Source organism: Chelon labrosus, assembly GCF_963514085.1.
Source record: "Chelon labrosus genome assembly, chromosome: 13".
Lineage (NCBI taxonomy): Eukaryota > Metazoa > Chordata > Actinopteri > Mugiliformes > Mugilidae > Chelon > Chelon labrosus.
Window position 1 is genome coordinate 17,588,134 of NC_140346.1, and position 16,052 is coordinate 17,604,185.

The 16,052-nt window shown below is 42.9% G+C and overlaps 2 protein-coding genes across 2 annotated transcripts; both read left to right on the forward strand.

The window, feature by feature from the left end:
• Positions 1–3,926: 3,926 nt before the first annotated feature.
• On the forward strand, positions 3,927–9,244 carry ppm1na (protein phosphatase, Mg2+/Mn2+ dependent, 1Na (putative); the record flags this gene model as incomplete). The annotated part of the gene is made up of 6 exons (XM_084559631.1): positions 3,927–4,329; positions 4,846–5,417; positions 6,919–7,036; positions 7,132–7,246; positions 7,339–7,402; positions 9,212–9,244. 6 exons carry the CDS (start codon positions 3,927–3,929, stop codon positions 9,242–9,244), a joined length of 1,305 nt encoding a protein of 434 aa, XP_084415757.1.
• A 2,224-nt stretch (positions 9,245–11,468) lies between these two features.
• LOC311497942 (amino acid transporter heavy chain SLC3A2) lies at positions 11,469–15,220 on the forward strand. Its single transcript, XM_084558335.1, has 10 exons — positions 11,469–11,834; positions 11,929–12,307; positions 13,275–13,433; positions 13,535–13,623; positions 13,710–13,787; positions 13,857–13,912; positions 14,016–14,211; positions 14,300–14,407; positions 14,491–14,553; positions 14,690–15,220. Exons 1-10 carry the CDS (start codon positions 11,802–11,804, stop codon positions 15,080–15,082), a joined length of 1,554 nt encoding a protein of 517 aa, XP_084414461.1. The 5' UTR covers positions 11,469–11,801; the 3' UTR covers positions 15,083–15,220.
• The last annotated feature ends 832 nt before the right edge of the window (positions 15,221–16,052 follow it).

Consider the following 16,052-nt stretch of genomic DNA (forward strand, 5'->3'; position numbering starts at 1 on the left):
CGTCCAGTCTGGAAGCCCCCCCCCTCCCCTCCTCTGCTGCCAGCACTCACGTCCTGTGGATATACTCTCTCTCCCTCCCTCCCTCTCTTCCTGCTCTTGCTCCCTCTGTTTCTCGGTCGTCTGTTGAGCGGCTTCCTCCCTCTCCTGCCTCTCGCTCCGTCACTCAGCAGCCCCGCCCTGCCTCACTCCACCATCCTCCCCTCTGCTCCCTTCCTCTCCTCTTGCATCGTTATGACTGCAGAGGTTGTAGTGCGCGGTACAGCAAAAAAGGGAGAGAGGCATGAAGGTCTGTCTAAGCATGCTGTCATCTCCCATTCATAGCTACTCTCTCTCTCTACGCCACTCTGTCCCTCTCACCCTCGTCATGTGATCTCGTCTCAGGATCCTATAGGAGCCGGAAGTCAGAGAGGGAGTCATTAATAATGTAAGACATGAGCATGGAAAGCATAAACAGAGATGGGTGCATTAGATGTCAGCTTATGTCATAACCCAGTTTCTCTTATAGTGTTTCACAAATTACCAAGCAAAATTAATCATAAAAGTTGCAATATAAATCATGTCAAAAGTCAACTTAATGCTTTTATATGAGTCTTTTATTTGGCTTTAATTAACTGGGAGGCTTTAACATTAGTGAACAGTAGGGGGCAGTAGGGGTAGAAGTAGAAACTGATGCTGCTGAATTAAGAGTTAGGATAAATGGTTAAACCAATGAATGAATGAGCTAAAAGTGAGAGTCTTGCCTCTTATATTTGCTTTATCTATGACTTTTTATTCAAATAAGGCAATCTGTAAGGTTTTATGGTGGTGTATGTTTAGATAGATACTGCAGTGTAACTGACATAACAGTCAGTTGAATAATAATTAAAAAAACGCAAACAGAAATAAATTAAAGAAGGGCAGATACAAGTTCAAGCTGAATGTCGATCGAAAGCTTAGCTTTTCTTGTTCTGTTCAGAGTTTACGTCACATTTTTAGATTGTCCTCTTAAACCTGATGTGTGCAATATTTTATTTACAGTATTAAATGTATCGACACGCCTCTCATTTCTCTGCACATGCAGGAAAAAAGTAATGCTGAACATTCAACACAATTTTCATTCATTCATTCATTCATTCATCTTCTGTAACCGCTTGTCCTGTGAGGGGTCTGGAGCGGGGAGGCTGGAGCCTATCCCAGCTGTCATTGAGCGAGAGGCCGGGTACACCCTGGACAGGTCGCCAGTCTATCACAGGGCTCCTGTTTTTTCAACTTAATATAAATGATTCATGGAAATATTGGAGCAAGCCTTATACTGTATGTCATGACCATCCCTTCTAGTGCAGTGCAATACTAAACGTTGCTTCCGCTTTTTTTTTTTAATTTGAGAACGACTGACAGATTAAATGAGAGCTGAGAGAAGCTGAGACATATTTTATTGGAACAGACAGTATTTTGATGATAGGTTGTGGCCCTAAATCTGTGAGAGATGGACTGAGGACATCACAAATCTGCCGAGTTGATAGGAATGATTTGCATCGGTGGGTTTTATTTGCTAGAAAACTGATTGCTTTGTGGTGTACAACTCAAATAATGCACCTTAGAGAAACACTTTGCTCACTTCCTGTTTGTTGCGTGCGTGCGTGTACAGCGTGTACAGTTATAATTGGATAAACAAAAGGTAAACAAACATCCTTCACCGGAAGCACTGCCAGCAGAGACCGACATCAGTTCAAAAAAGGTTTAGCTCTACTTAAAGATGGATAAGAACAAAGTGTCACACATATAGTCCTTAACGCTGTCCAACCCCATGTGTCCCCGCACATAAACCAGGTCAGAAAGTGCAAATACACAAATGCTAATGAGATTAAGGTGCTCAGCTGCCGTCCTGGGACGACACAGAATCAACAGGTCCCATATAGTTTAGTTAGGGTACCAGCATATGCCACAATATTGGAAAGTTTGACATTTAACTTGGAAAATATCACAACGCACCACGACTCTTCATGCATTTTTATTGTTTAATTCTACTTTAGCTTATATTCATCCCGAACTTTCTCCACTTTTAAATCTTATTCTTACATCCTATTTATATTTGTATAAAGTAGTGGAGTTTATCAAGAGATCAAGTTTTCCCTCGGGTCTTAACAACCTGCAGCAGTCAGAGCAAGTGATGCACACTCATTGGTATCACATGAGATGGAGCTTTGATTAAAGTTGGTTCCAGCAAATATAAATAGTACAAATGATATATTTAATGTTGTATGTCCATGGGGGAAATTCTACACCGTGCTCTACATCAATTTTGTGCGACACCGCCTAAAAATAAGAGGCAAAAAATACACAGCACAGCACAGTGGTACTCAACAGCTACAGACGTCATCTCTACACGTTTCCACCCAGAACAGATGAGCCAACAAACAAAGAGTCACACACACAACATCACACAACAGCTGCAGACAGCTGTTAGCCTCCAGTTAAAACTTGTGCTCCAGGTTTTTGCTAAAGTCAGCCCTTCTGTACCTGAAGGTCCCGTACCTGCACCCAGAGGGCAGCACAGTGAAGGCGCGATTAAGTAGGTGTGTAATGTCCCGTGCTATTGTAGCTGCAATGCTTGTAACGGCCTCCTAATTGAGATCTGATAACGTGGGTGTGGGCAGGCCTCTTATCTTGGCAGCACTGTTGTTTGTACGCATGGTCCAGTTTGCGACAAGGGAGCACGCTGAAGAGAAAGGTGTAGCAGTGGATGACTTGGTATTACAGAAGGAAGGGATGGGAGGCAGCATAGAGACTTTAGGTTTATGACTGGCAGCTTGTCTTAGATATCTCCTTTTCTGAGTGTCCTTAATATGATGATGAAAGTTGTAGGTATTTGAGATGTCAACAATTAAATTTAAATTCTTTCTTAAGAGGATGGGGTGCTTGGGTGACAGGGGACTATTATTATTTATTTGGTTTTCCTGGCACTGAGGTAAGATGATTATGGTCACGCCCTAATTAACTAAGCCGTCACTGTTAACTATGTGTGTAATCCTGTCTCTGACACAATTACCATTATCAGACAAGGGATACTACCTAACTAAAATCTTTTAATTTCTTATTAATTGTATTACTTGTCTTTTATTGTAAACCAGATCTTGTAGTACTGATGTCCCTTTTCCAAAAATCCCCCTTGGATCAGGTTAACCTAGCGGCACAGTGACTGACCACAGTTAGAAGTGAGAAAGCATCATGAAAACAGAAAAGATGAGTCAAACCCAAATATATAATAAATAATATATAAATAATAACAATATAATAATAACTGTGATTCTCCCTTAACAAAGACAGAATGATAAATGACACCAAATTAATTGGATTTAAAATTTCTTAAAAAATCCCCCAACAAACGAGATTCGTCATGGGATTCCTCTGTGTTCTGTAAGATGTTGTTCTCATAATCCAAGCGTGTGTTCAGACACAGGGCGTTTGTGCCGGCCTGCTGGCCAGGTGATTATCCAGCAGAGGGACGAGGAGAGACTCAGTAGGTGGGGGCAGAGCGGAGGGATAAATCAACAGAAATAGACGGGCCAACAAAAGGGCAGGGCTGTTAGAGCTAGGGCAGAAGAAGAGAGGGAGGGAGACGAGGGAACACAACCAGAAAGACAGAGAGAGTGACACCTTATCGGAGTCTTATTGTGAATCAATAAGGAGGATATTGGAAGGATTCTCTACAATAAAAATAAGTAAATGAATGAAAATGGCCTTTTTACTTCTAATAGAAACTAGCTGACTCTTTGATTTATCAGGATCTTAGTTAAAGCCAGTTTTTCTTTACCTGCTCAGGGTGTCACACTTTAACTGCTGCACTGGACCTGCTGAGGAAAACACAAGGCCGGAGGACTGGCACCAGAAGGAGACACGCTGCTGCCAGGCCAAGAAGGAAGCTTGAGCACAGGCTCCGCGGAGTGATGAGGACGGCCAGGCGGGCGAGCAACGTGGAGGTACCCTCCTTCCTCCGCAACCTGGTGAAAGAGACGGAGAAGATGGTCACGTTCTTCTTCAAGGGCGGACCCCGGGAACGAGAGCCTGGAGAGGAGGACAATTTGGATGGGGAGGACTCCATGCCGAGCCCTTACCTGGACCACCCCATATTGGAGAAGCATGTGTCAGAGGGGGGGTCGAATTTGATGAACTACGCTGTGGCGAGCATGCAGGGCTGGAGGTCTCAGATGGAGGACGCCCACACCTGCATGCCCCAGCTGAAAGGAGACCTGACGGACTGGGGATACTTTGCTGTTTTTGATGGACATGCAGGAAGCACTGTGGCACAGTACTGCTCCAGAAACCTGCTGGATCATATCTTGGCTACAGGTACAGCACAATTACCGACTAATAAGATGCAAGTACTCATTAAATATAGTTAAATTTTGTACTGGAGCCTTGCACTTGTTTTGAGTTACTTGTTTGGAAGGGATGCACATTTATCATTATAATACAGACTCTAAACGCACTTCTTGTAAGCCTCTTAGGACCAAAGCTATCTAACAAAGAGTATCTGCATTTGCTATATATAATCTACTGAATAAGTATAACGAACAAATCCCTTCATGAGTAGACAAACTGAGGAAACAAACATCACTAATTAGAGGTTTAGAGGTGTGGAATAATATACACACACAAAAAACATTTAAAGCTGATTTAAAAAAAGAAACAGCACAATATTCATATTTCAAACTCTTTGGGTCTTTCTTGCGTAAACAAATGTTAATCTAATCTAATCTGGCATTGTAAGTAATCTGTTTTTACAGTACCAAATAACATGCTAGAAGCTACAGCATGGTGTAAATCTATCTTAAAGTCAACATTTCTCCTCTTTGTTTCCGATAGGTGGGGTTAAAACAGAAGAGGACCCGGAGCAGGTCAAGGAGGGGATCTGTGAGGCCTTCCTGGACATTGATCGCCACATGCACAAACTGGCTCGCCAGGACAACTGGGACAGAAGTGGCACCACCGCAGCAGCTGTCATGATTTCACCACGCTACGTTTACTTCATCAACTGCGGGGACTCGCGTACCCTGCTCTGCCGCAAAGGCCAGGTGGTCTTCTACACCGAGGACCACAAGCCGTCCAACCCCAGAGAAAAGGAGCGCATCCAGAACGCCGGAGGCTCGGTGACCCTGCAGAGAATCAACGGCTCGCTGGCCGTCTCCAGAGCGCTGGGGGACTTTGACTTCAAGGAGGTGGACTGGAGGCCGCAGACGGAGCAGCTGGTGTCGCCAGAGCCAGAGGTGTATGAGATGGAGAGGACGCCCGAAGACGAGTTCCTAATTCTGGCGTGCGACGGGGTCTGGGACGCCGTCGGTAATGAGGAACTGTGCACCTTTGTGCGCAGCCGTCTGCAGGTGTGCGATGACCTGAGAGAGATTTGTGCCCAGGTCATTGACCTCTGCCTCTATAAGGTGAGAAGTCAGGCAACAACGCTAGACAAAGAAGATGCACAAGTAAACAAGACAGCGCTTGATTTTTGTCGTCGCTCAGTTGAATTAAGATTCAGATTTTGTAATTAAAGCACTGCACCGGGAAAGAAGTGACACTGAAGTGATAATCATGCAGGAATGCAGATATTTCATCAAGAAAATTTTGGAAGAACCTTATGATTTAATATTGCTTCCACAATAGTAGCGCCATAGATACTGTGTGAGCAGAAAACCTTCACTACAGTTCATTAATGGATGCCTTCAAAAGAAGCTTAGGATTCAATACCTTAATCACAACAAAAGTACTGGCATGGCTTTTCTTTGTGTCAGTTCACTCTGTCTTAGAGAACGTTAACACGTAACAGAGCATCCCAGACAGCAAAGACAAATATCCTGAACATATTTAAGGGTTTAATATATGGATATATGAACACATTAAATCCAGAACGTACCAAATCAACTGTGAGCAAATGAGTTCTTTATGCCCAACTGTGCATTTCGATTGTTTCATAAATTTCCACAACAAACTGAGCTACACATGTGTACCTGCAACACTGTTGTCCTGTGTTCACAGCCAAACAGAACTCCTGCCACTTAACTTAATCTCATCTCACTGAACTTTTCAATAAGACACACGGTGTTACAGGCAGGTGGGTTTATGAATGCAAAGCTCTACATTAAGTAGAACGTGTGGTGGACGGGGCCTCCTTGAGGAGCTATTACAGTGCCATTGTTACGTAAGGGGATTTCTCCTGCTGCTCTCCTTAACACTTTTCATTAACTGTCCCCGTAAACACTAACAGAGCCCTTCGTTCGCTCTATAAATAGCTGTATTAAGACATCCCCAGACATGCGATAGGTGGGAAGAAAAGACGCACATGGGCTGGGATTAAGACTGAGTGTGAGCATGCTAACGGGAGCTGAGTATTACAGCTCGACGCACAGCAGCTCAGAGGCTTTATCCCGACTGCAGGGGGCTGCTGTTTGTTTCACTAAAAAGGGATTACTGTACCTGCTGAAAGACTGCATGCTCCAGTACAGGCCTTTGCAGCTCTGACGTCATGACCAATGGGAGGATGGAAGCCGCAGACTACACTAAACAACCTTAATTTTCCAGTGTATCAGCACATCCTAATCCTCTCAATCGACAAAACAAATGCTGAATCTGAAGCGTAACTGACACAACTGAACTTTTATCAACAGGTTTATTTCCAGCAGTGTAAAAATACCCTCCAGGCTTCTATTTTCATTAAAAGTAAAAATCTAAAGTATAATTATCAAAATTAAAGTACCTATAATTGATGCCGAAATGCCCCTGCAAGTGTCATATAACCATAAAAGACAATTACTTAGGTAGTGAAAATTTTAAGTAAAGTACAAGAACCGGAAATTGTCAGATCAGATTGTCCAATTTGAGTAAATGTACCTTTCCAAGACTGTCTCTTAATATCTATACTTACATTGAGACTGTCTCCCTCTGCAGGGCAGCTTGGATAACATCAGCATCATCATTGTTTGCTTCCCTGGGGCCCCCCAGGTGTCACAGGAGGCATTACAGCAGGAGGCGGAGCTGGAGCAACAGATTGAAACGAAAGTGGAAGGTGATGTGACTGTGCAAGACTCCTTCACGCTCAAAATTTTAATCTATTACCTAAATGTTTAATAACCATAATGATTTGACCATGCCCCTTCACAGAAATCATCCACATGATGAAGACCAGAGATGAGGACCCCGACCTCCTGTATGTGATCAAATACCTGGCAGCAGAAGAGATGCCGGGGCTCCCACCAGGAGGAGGCATCACCAGCAAGTGAGGAATGAATCTCCCACTCAACGGGATACAGTGGAATCAGTTTTAACCGGATCAAAGCAGAAATCTTTTCACTGTTTCTCTGTTTGCAGGAGAGACTGCATCATCTCTGCCTATCAGAAACATATCATGACTCAAAGAGCTCAGGAAGCAATGGTAAAATGCACAAAACATCCGTCTTCAGATCAACCTGTAATTCAAAATAGAACTGATGCTTAAGGTTGTAGTTGTATCTCCTTCAATGTCATAGCTAGTTAAACTTAAAGGGGAACAACCGTTTTTTGCAACCTGGACCTTATTTCTGGCGTAAAATATGATAGTTTACTCACCCATATAACTTTGGTGTCATTTGGAGTTGTTCGGACGATATTTATCGATATAGTGGGAGTGACTGGGGCACCGAAATGCAGCCTCTAAATAACGCATTATCTGCCGCAAAACTCGTTCATTTTACCAATATTTTTTTATGATAGGAGTAACAGGTTATCTATTTGCGGACGTGCAGCGGTATCCTCATCCGTATGCTCAAAATGGTAAGGATGTCCATCATAAACAAAGTCGTCGTCCACAACCTCAGAATCGGAAAAATATTCAGCCATGTTGCAAAAAACTAGCAGTAGCAAATAAGAGATCAGAGATCAGAGATGACATCATCCAGGTCAGAGGTTAATAGGTCAATCTACAGACCCCGGATGATGATAACAGGTAACTCCGGATTCAACGGGGAATAGCACTAGCGTATCATAACAAAATGAACGAGTTTTGCGACAGATAATGCGTTATTAAGAGGCTGCGTCTCGGTGCCCCAGTCACTCCCACTATAATTATGGACATACGCGGATCTAAATATCGTTCGAATGACTCCAAATAACACGAAAGTTATAAAGGTGAGTAAACGATCATATTTTATGCCAGAAATAAGGTCCAGGTTGTAAAAAACAGTAGTTCCCCTTTAAGTAGATGTATTCAAGTCTCATCTGAGGGAATATTATCTCATATCGTCAATATTTAACCACACAGTTCCTTTTTTGTATTAAAAAGGAACTGTGTGGTGGATTCAGTACTGATAATGTCACGTCATTATTTACATGAGCCCTCCTTATCTTCCACATAGCTGGTTCAACATTCTGTCCCACCTGACCTCTAAACACACCATTTTTCACTTCTAAGGAACTTCTTGCTGACACAATCAGTATCATTTTGTGCTGTCAAACCGAAGTGAAATTCAAATGAGCTCGTCTGCTGGACGCCTCAGGCTGCACCATGATGTCTGACCACTAAAATGTTCATAAATTCAGCAAATGACCTCAGGTCAAAAAGGGGATAAAACATCTCATAATCTTCAGAATACATTTAGCAGCCACCTTCAGCATTCGTTTAAAATAACCAAGAGCTGTTGATTCAACTGTATTTTAATTTAGGAGGCTGTGGTCTGGTGTACATTTTAATTGTATTACGTTGTACTGACACGTGTTTCTATTATTTTGACAGCCCCGTTTTTGTCAGTGGGCTAGGCTAAAGAATGGAAACACTTTAGTGTTTAATTCAATCCAGTTTAACAGCACCACAAACTACACCCTGCAAAATGATCATACAGTTGAATTACAACTTTTCTGACTCGGTTTCAAAATAAACTGAACATTATAATGGCCACAAATTAGGATGCATTAGCATTACCTAATGGACTGGCAAGTGGGTTTAAGTTTTAAAATCACAAAAAAGTAGGATTTCAGCTAACTACTAAAAAAGGTCTTAAACATTGTAAAGTGTGAAGATTTGCACCTTCTCTTTATCCACGATGACTGTAAACTGATTGATAGTCATCACATTTTACCAGAGGCCTCATTGTGCTTTTGTAGAAAACCCAAAATATATTCTATGAACTTCACGTTATCTTATAAAATAAAGTTACATGAAGAAAGTTCTGCATTTCTGATGACACTAACTCTTTGTCCAACGTTTTAGGACATCGAAGGATCAGAGGAGGACTCCAATTAAAGATGTTTCCACGGAAACAGCATCAACACCAGCCTAACCATCTCCATGGAGACCTTGAGGCTTGAATGGGAAATTTCAGTTTGTTTTTTAGATGAGGATTAAACTAAGGATGATTTGCTTTCTGACCCATTAAAATGAAATTTGAACTGAATACATTGTTGTGGGTTTTTTTTCTTTTTACCATATAACACTGGAACTGACAAGAGCTGCTTGCTATTTGACAGTCAGCACGAGAAACAAACAATCTTGAGAATGAGTGCTCCACACGTGAAGCGCATGTGTATCGGAGAGTCTCGTGACGGGGCTTTCTCAGTAAATAATTAGTTTGCACAATGCTGTCAGGGAGCCAAGGTGACATGGATAGCAGTGACTTGTTATAGCAACATAAACCAAAAGCCAGAGGGCGAGACACAAAAGGATAAAGAATGCAGGAGAGGGATGGAGAAGGAGCGGGAGGAGGATGGAGGGCCATCTTAGGGGAAGAGGATGAGATGTTCCCAGGAATTAGCACCCATACCTCATTAAATGTGCAACCTGTGGCGCTTTGGCAGGGACGTGTGATGTGTTACGTAACCGTGTTGTTTTTAAAAGTTGATCTCTTGCAGGAAATCTTACTCTCCCATCTGCACAGTATTTTCTTTGTGACGCTATAGTAGAGATTGCTCGCAGATTTTTACTGATTCATCTGTTTTTATTAATGAAATGTCTGGAAAAGATCGAAGCCCACTCTTTTTTATCATCTTGGATTTGTTGTCTAACCAACAGTTTATTATGAAACTCGGGAAAAAAAAAACTGTGAAAGCAAACGTTCAGTATTTTCTGCTTGAAAAATTAAGAATTTATTTTAAAAACTTTATAAAAGGCTCTAAACAACCCTCCTTAACACACTACCTAAGGTGTTTTACCTTAAATTCAATACTACTGTATGTCATATTCAAAATTTTAATGTTGCTTAGAATGTGAAGGACACAGATCACTTAACTTTTGTCATTTAGCCAAAAGAGAATGGTTCAAGTTGAAGCTAGATCTAATACATGTCAGGCTTAAAGCGTCTCTCCTTGGCAGTCATGGGTTCTTCAGAATGTGTTGCGAGGGTGGGGTGAGGCTCGGCACCTCTGTATTAATTGACCCAGCCGAGCTTTCATTGGACAGCCAGTCCTTCTCACCTCCTCACTCCTGACAAGTCAGACCACTCAAATATTGAGCTCAGAACAGCACCGCTCAGCTGGAAGGACTCATGGCCAAAGGCAAGAAGAAAGAAGAGGTGAAAAAGAACCAAAGAGGGGAAAGAAAAAAAAAATCTCAAACAGGAAATGTCTTTGGTGTTTAGATAAGCAACACTGGTACAAAGTGGCAGGAAGCTTGTGGGTTTGAACCTGTACTGGCCAGCTGGAAGCGTTCTGTGTCAGTGTTTCCCCCCTTTTGCTGCAGTTTTTTCTCACGGGTCAAAGACACGTCAATAAACTAAGCAGCTGTTTGAAGCCTTACAACCACCAGAGGGCTCCGAAACCAGCAACTGCAGTCAGGTAAAGCTCTTAAATGTGAACATTTTATAAGACTGAAATGCTTATGCATTCTGCCTGTTTGGATTCTTGTCTCTTGGATCCCTATTTTAAAAAAAAAAAAAAAATCACATATATAAACGCGCAATGTAGATGAAAGGAAGACAAAATCAGATCCTGCTGCGTTCTTAAGTTCAGCTTAAGCATGAAAATCTCCTGTGAAAATCTGTTTGCAGAGTTGGTGTTTCCGTATTGAGTTGCGACTGACAGGCCGATAGTCTTTGGCAGAGGCCCACTTGACCTGGTTAAATCAGATTGCTATGCATTTCAGTGTAACTGAAAGGGAGGCAAATCAGTTCCAGTTGCATTATTAAGCCCAGCTGAAGCTCTGTAATCAAAAGGTCTCATTGTGTTCCCAGAGGAACACTAAACCATTAGATATTTTACGCTCAGGTTTAGCTTCTTATAAGGCAGAAGAATAAGCAAGCCAAAAAGGAAATATTTAGCATGTTTGGCTTAAAAAATAGTGATTAATGCATTATTTTTTCTTTAAAAAAAAAAGTCGCCGGCTTGATTTTGTCCATCAAGTAGTGATTTCAACTCTGATTCACTAGTAGGCTACCTGAAATACAACATAAGACTATATTTTAAATTCTCGTGTCTTGAAATTAGAGATTGAAGGTCATTCAGCAGATGGACTAAAAACTATAGGATAAAGAAAAGTTCTGTTAGATCGCTTCAGTTTCAACTCAGTTTACATAAGGATCACTGAGACTGAAATCGGATTAAGAAGGGACCAGTGTGGACAGGAGGAAACATAGCGATAGAAACGATTTCAGTCACTGTGTGGTGAGGGCAGGATTGGCCTGTGTGTCAGCTGACCTTAAATCAAAGCGGTACATTTGATTAATTGTTGAATCAGGTGATTAGTCGAACAGGTGTAAGGGTGGGGCAGATCATGGCAGATCTACCTGCAAAGTGTGTGCACACTGAAGTGGAGAAACGCGGAATCCTGCTGCACCTGTGTTACCATCTGTAGTCTTCTGGAAGTTCACATGGAGCAAACAGGTCAAGAGAGAAACATCGTGGTATGAAAACAGACCAAACAAACCTCCAGCCCAGTCTACAGTCTGCATGTTCATCCAAGCGATTTTAATCTAACCGTGTGTCACCTACCTGCAGCCGGGAGAGATGCCTCTGGACGCAGGAGACGCCGGCTACGGCAGCGCGCCAGGCCCCGTGCTGCCAGGCGGTGTTGGCGGAACGGAGACGGCGCCGCTGCTCATCCCGGAGCCCGACCCGGACAGACCGCAGCAGTGGCAGCCCATGACCAAGGAGGAGCTGGAGGCGGCCGCGGGTGGCCCAGGGTGGAGGAGAGTGCGCTGTTACTTGGTGTTGCTGTTCTGGTTTGCTTGGGTGGCCATGCTCGCCATCTCCATCGCCATCATAGTCATCAGCCCCCGGCCTGTTGAGACGAAGCTCAAGTGGTGGCAGAAGACCGTGTTCTACCAGCTGCAGCCAGACCTGTTGACTGAGGCCGAGGGATCGGAGGACATCAACGGTGAGAGGGGTACCATACTCGCCACTTTGAGATTTAGGTTATACGTGCTTTTACTCCAAGGAGTTGGCATAAAAGTTCTTCAAACAATGTAGAGCTTCCATCACCTTAATTTGACTACCTGCCTCCTGGTGGTCAGGAGGTATCCAAACTTCATCCCTGTCATGCACAGAGTGACTGTTCACGTTTATGGAACAGTCACAACATTAAAACCACTGACAGGTGAATAACATTGACCATCTTGTGACCCACCTAGACCAGACCAGACCAGGGACCCCCACCCTATAGCCATGACACTCCTTGATGGCAGCAGCCATCCCCAGCAGGATGCAGCGTGACACAGGCACACACAAAAACAGTTTAGGAACAAAAAACATGAAAAACAGCACAAGGTGTTGACCTGGCCTCCAAATTCACTAGATCCCAAACTGATCAAGTATCTGTGGGATGCACCGGAACAAGCCTGATTCACAGAGGCCCCTCCCCTCAACCCATAGGATCCCCACTAACAACATTCTGTTGTCAGACACAACAGGACACCCTCAGAAGGCCCATGTCCATTCTCTGACGAATCGTAAGTGTTTTGGAGGCACAAGGGAGACCTACACAATATTAGGATATAATGTTATGCCTGATCGGTGTATATTCTCCAATGTGACCATGAATTTATATCAGTAACTCCATCAGTGTTTGTTAAATTGTTAAATGAGTCTTTATATTTGCTCTTAGTTTAGTCTTAAACTATTTTTGCAACTTTGTTGTACCCAAGCAGGGCTAGGAGGATACATATCTGAGGCTGAACAATGAAACTACTTTATCTCGCCCAAATTACCGCTGTGAACAAAATTAGATTTGCATTCAATGTGGCAAAAGTACCGAAGTGTGTTTAAATAAATTGAATCAAAAAAAAAAATGGAACACAATGACATTTTCACTTCATATCTATCCATATATCTAAATTTCCTTCAAGCGCTGTGTGAGCAGCTTCCCTACCTCAGGTCTTTGGGTATTGGAGCTCTAATCCTGGAGGGTGTGTTCGATAAGAAGGCCTCTAACTTAAACTTCACTGGTAAAAACTTGGGGACGTTGGCTCAGATCAAACATCTGCTCACGGAGAGCAGCAAAGCAGGTGAGTGAGTTCCGTCTTCTTCTTTTTTTTCAAACTGCCTTCATAACTGGATTTGTTCTGTGTCATTACTGATTGTTTGAGCTCCGTGCATGCTTCTGCAGATCTCAAAGTGCTGTTGGACTTCTGTGATCTGGACCTTTTGGGACGTCCGAATGTGGCAGGCAACGCTGTAGTCTCGGCTGTAGTACAGGTAAAACTGATTCTCTGGTAGTAGAGCCAGTGACGTTTGACTTTATAAAGCAGAAATATATATAATTATTTTTTTTTTCCCCACAGTATGCCATCCGGTTCTGGTTGGAGCAAGGTGTAGCAGGATTTGCTATCTGTGACACAGACGTGGCTTATTCAGAAAAGGTAAAAAGGTGTGTTTTGAATTTTCCTACAGTGAAAGCAGGGATTTCATAAGCTCCAACTTAATTTCAGACTCTGCTGGAGTGGAGAGGCGTCTTCAAGGAGTTCAGCAGTGATGACGATGAAAGGTGTGATTACTGGTGCAGAATTGGTTTATTTTTTTCCCCCCATTGTAACATTAAGCTCTAATAGTGTTTTTAAAAAAAAATGTGTGTCTGTGCACCGCTGCAGGATTGTGGTGGTAAAACAGACGTCGGACGTTCTGCGTCCTCTGACCAACTCCAGCCAGGCCAACGTCACTCTGGTGGATGCGATCATGAGGTCGATTCTGCCATATTCACATCACGTGCTGTCTGCCCAGGAAGTGGCTGATGCTATAGAAACACACCTGCAAGCGCCAGAAGAAGATATATGGCCCAGCTGGACAGTAAGCTGATATTAGTAATCGTTTATCCGTTAATATACATAATATGGTGTCACAGCCCTTTGCTCTAGCTCAATGCATGTTTCCACAGGTTGGAGGTAAAGCATCTCATGACTTGAAGAGGTTACTCCTGGTGCTGGCGATGACTCTGCCAGGAACGCCTGCAGTCCGGTATGATGAAGATATCGACCAAACACAGGTGGGGCCTTGACTGAGACTTTGAGTCATTAATCACCTGGTTTAATAGGCTCACGATGTCATATAAAACCTTCTGCCTCACAGAATGCGTCTCTGAAAGTGGGCTCCTTACAAAGGGAGACAGATGAGCCAGCAGACACCCACAGAGTGAGTAATAACGCCAGCTGGTCGAGAAATATCTGAATGACTCCTGACTCACTTAACAAATGAACGTGCAAGTTGTGGCATTATACGTGTTGGGGTTATATTAGGACTACTTTTACACATGTCTTCCATCTCTCAGGACAAAGAGAAGACAAAGCGCTTGGCTGTAGCTCTCTTCACGTCCCTCAGCCACTCCAGAGCCAGAGAAGAAGCTCTGCTGTACGGCAGTTTCACCTTCCTCCCCTTCAACACTTCTTCTTCCAACCGGTCTTCCTCCAACTCCACTTTTTCCCCTCCCCCCATCCTGGCCTTCCTTCGCTCCTGGGGTTGTGTCCACTTCCTCATATTGCTCAACGTCGGGCCCGAGCATCACGCCCTGGATCCAGCCTGGGCCCCGAGCCTGCCAGAAGCGGGGGTGTTTGTGGCGAGCACGGGAATGGACCGCTTGGGGTCGACCTCTCTGTACAAGCTCATACTGCAGCCTCACGAAGCCATCGTGATCAAACTTTTTGAGGCAGGTAGCTACAGGTAGCTAGTTGTGGAGTTTCTGTGTAGTGTAGCGCATTAGGTGCTTAAAAAAAACAAAAATATCTGATGTGATTTTTTTTTTTTTTTTTAAGATCTGAGCTAAGAAATCAATGTAATAAAATAATGATTGTGTGCAACGTCATTTGTTATCGTGTTCCTTTTCTATCTTGGATTTCATCTATATTAAAATATCAGTGTATTCCCAGACAAAAGTGGATAACTTTGCGACCATAAGCCTTAAAGAAAAATGCAGGCATTTATCTAAACTATCGTTTAGTTATATCATCCTGTAATTTGGACTCCCGGAAGCAGTATACATTGTTGAATTGGCGAAACCACCAGTTAAACTTGTTATTTTTTGAGAAAAAGTTCTCTTCATTCTACATTTTACCACAAATTCACAACGCTCAGAAATGCTCGCCCTGTTTTCTGAAAAATGTCAAATGAGGCTGCAGTTAGTCACTTGTCTCAGGTGCTCATAAACCAAACCACACAGTGAACCACATCCGAAATGCTTTTGTTTCCATTTTGGGGATTTTGCGATTGAGCAACTCTGGTACAGGAAGCAAATAAAAGCCCGTAGAGATTTCCAGCATATTAACTTAATCCTTTTGGCTACTTTATTTTGTCACCGAGGAGGATTTGCTTGCTGAACCCTTTGACCAGTTTTTCTCTGAACCACATGGTGGTGCTGCAGCACCACTCTCTGCTGTAACTTTTATGAAACTTTAATGTGAGTATTTTAACCACACTGAGTTCCTTTTAAATTTACAAATTTACAGTTACAAAATGCAATTTCATCATTCTGCTGTTGAGTCCGGGACTGATAAAGTCACATTTATCATTATTTAAATAAGCCCTCCGTGTTTTCCAAATAGCTGGTTCAAAAGTAAACATCTCTGGCAGTGTTGTCAGTTACACTGAGCCGCATCTATACAAAACACCATTTTCACTTCTCAGGAACTAGAAAAGGA

Excerpts from the sequence above, each read along its gene's own strand:
- LOC311497942 (XM_084558335.1), top strand. The coding sequence starts at position 11,802 with ATGGAGCAAACAGGTCAAGAGAGAAACATCGTG. Across the intron at positions 13,788-13,856 it reads ACGTGGCTTATTCAGAAAAG|ACTCTGCTGGAGTGGAGAGG; the intron begins GTAAAAAGGTGT and ends ACTTAATTTCAG. Across the intron at positions 13,913-14,015 it reads AGCAGTGATGACGATGAAAG|GATTGTGGTGGTAAAACAGA; the intron begins GTGTGATTACTG and ends GCACCGCTGCAG.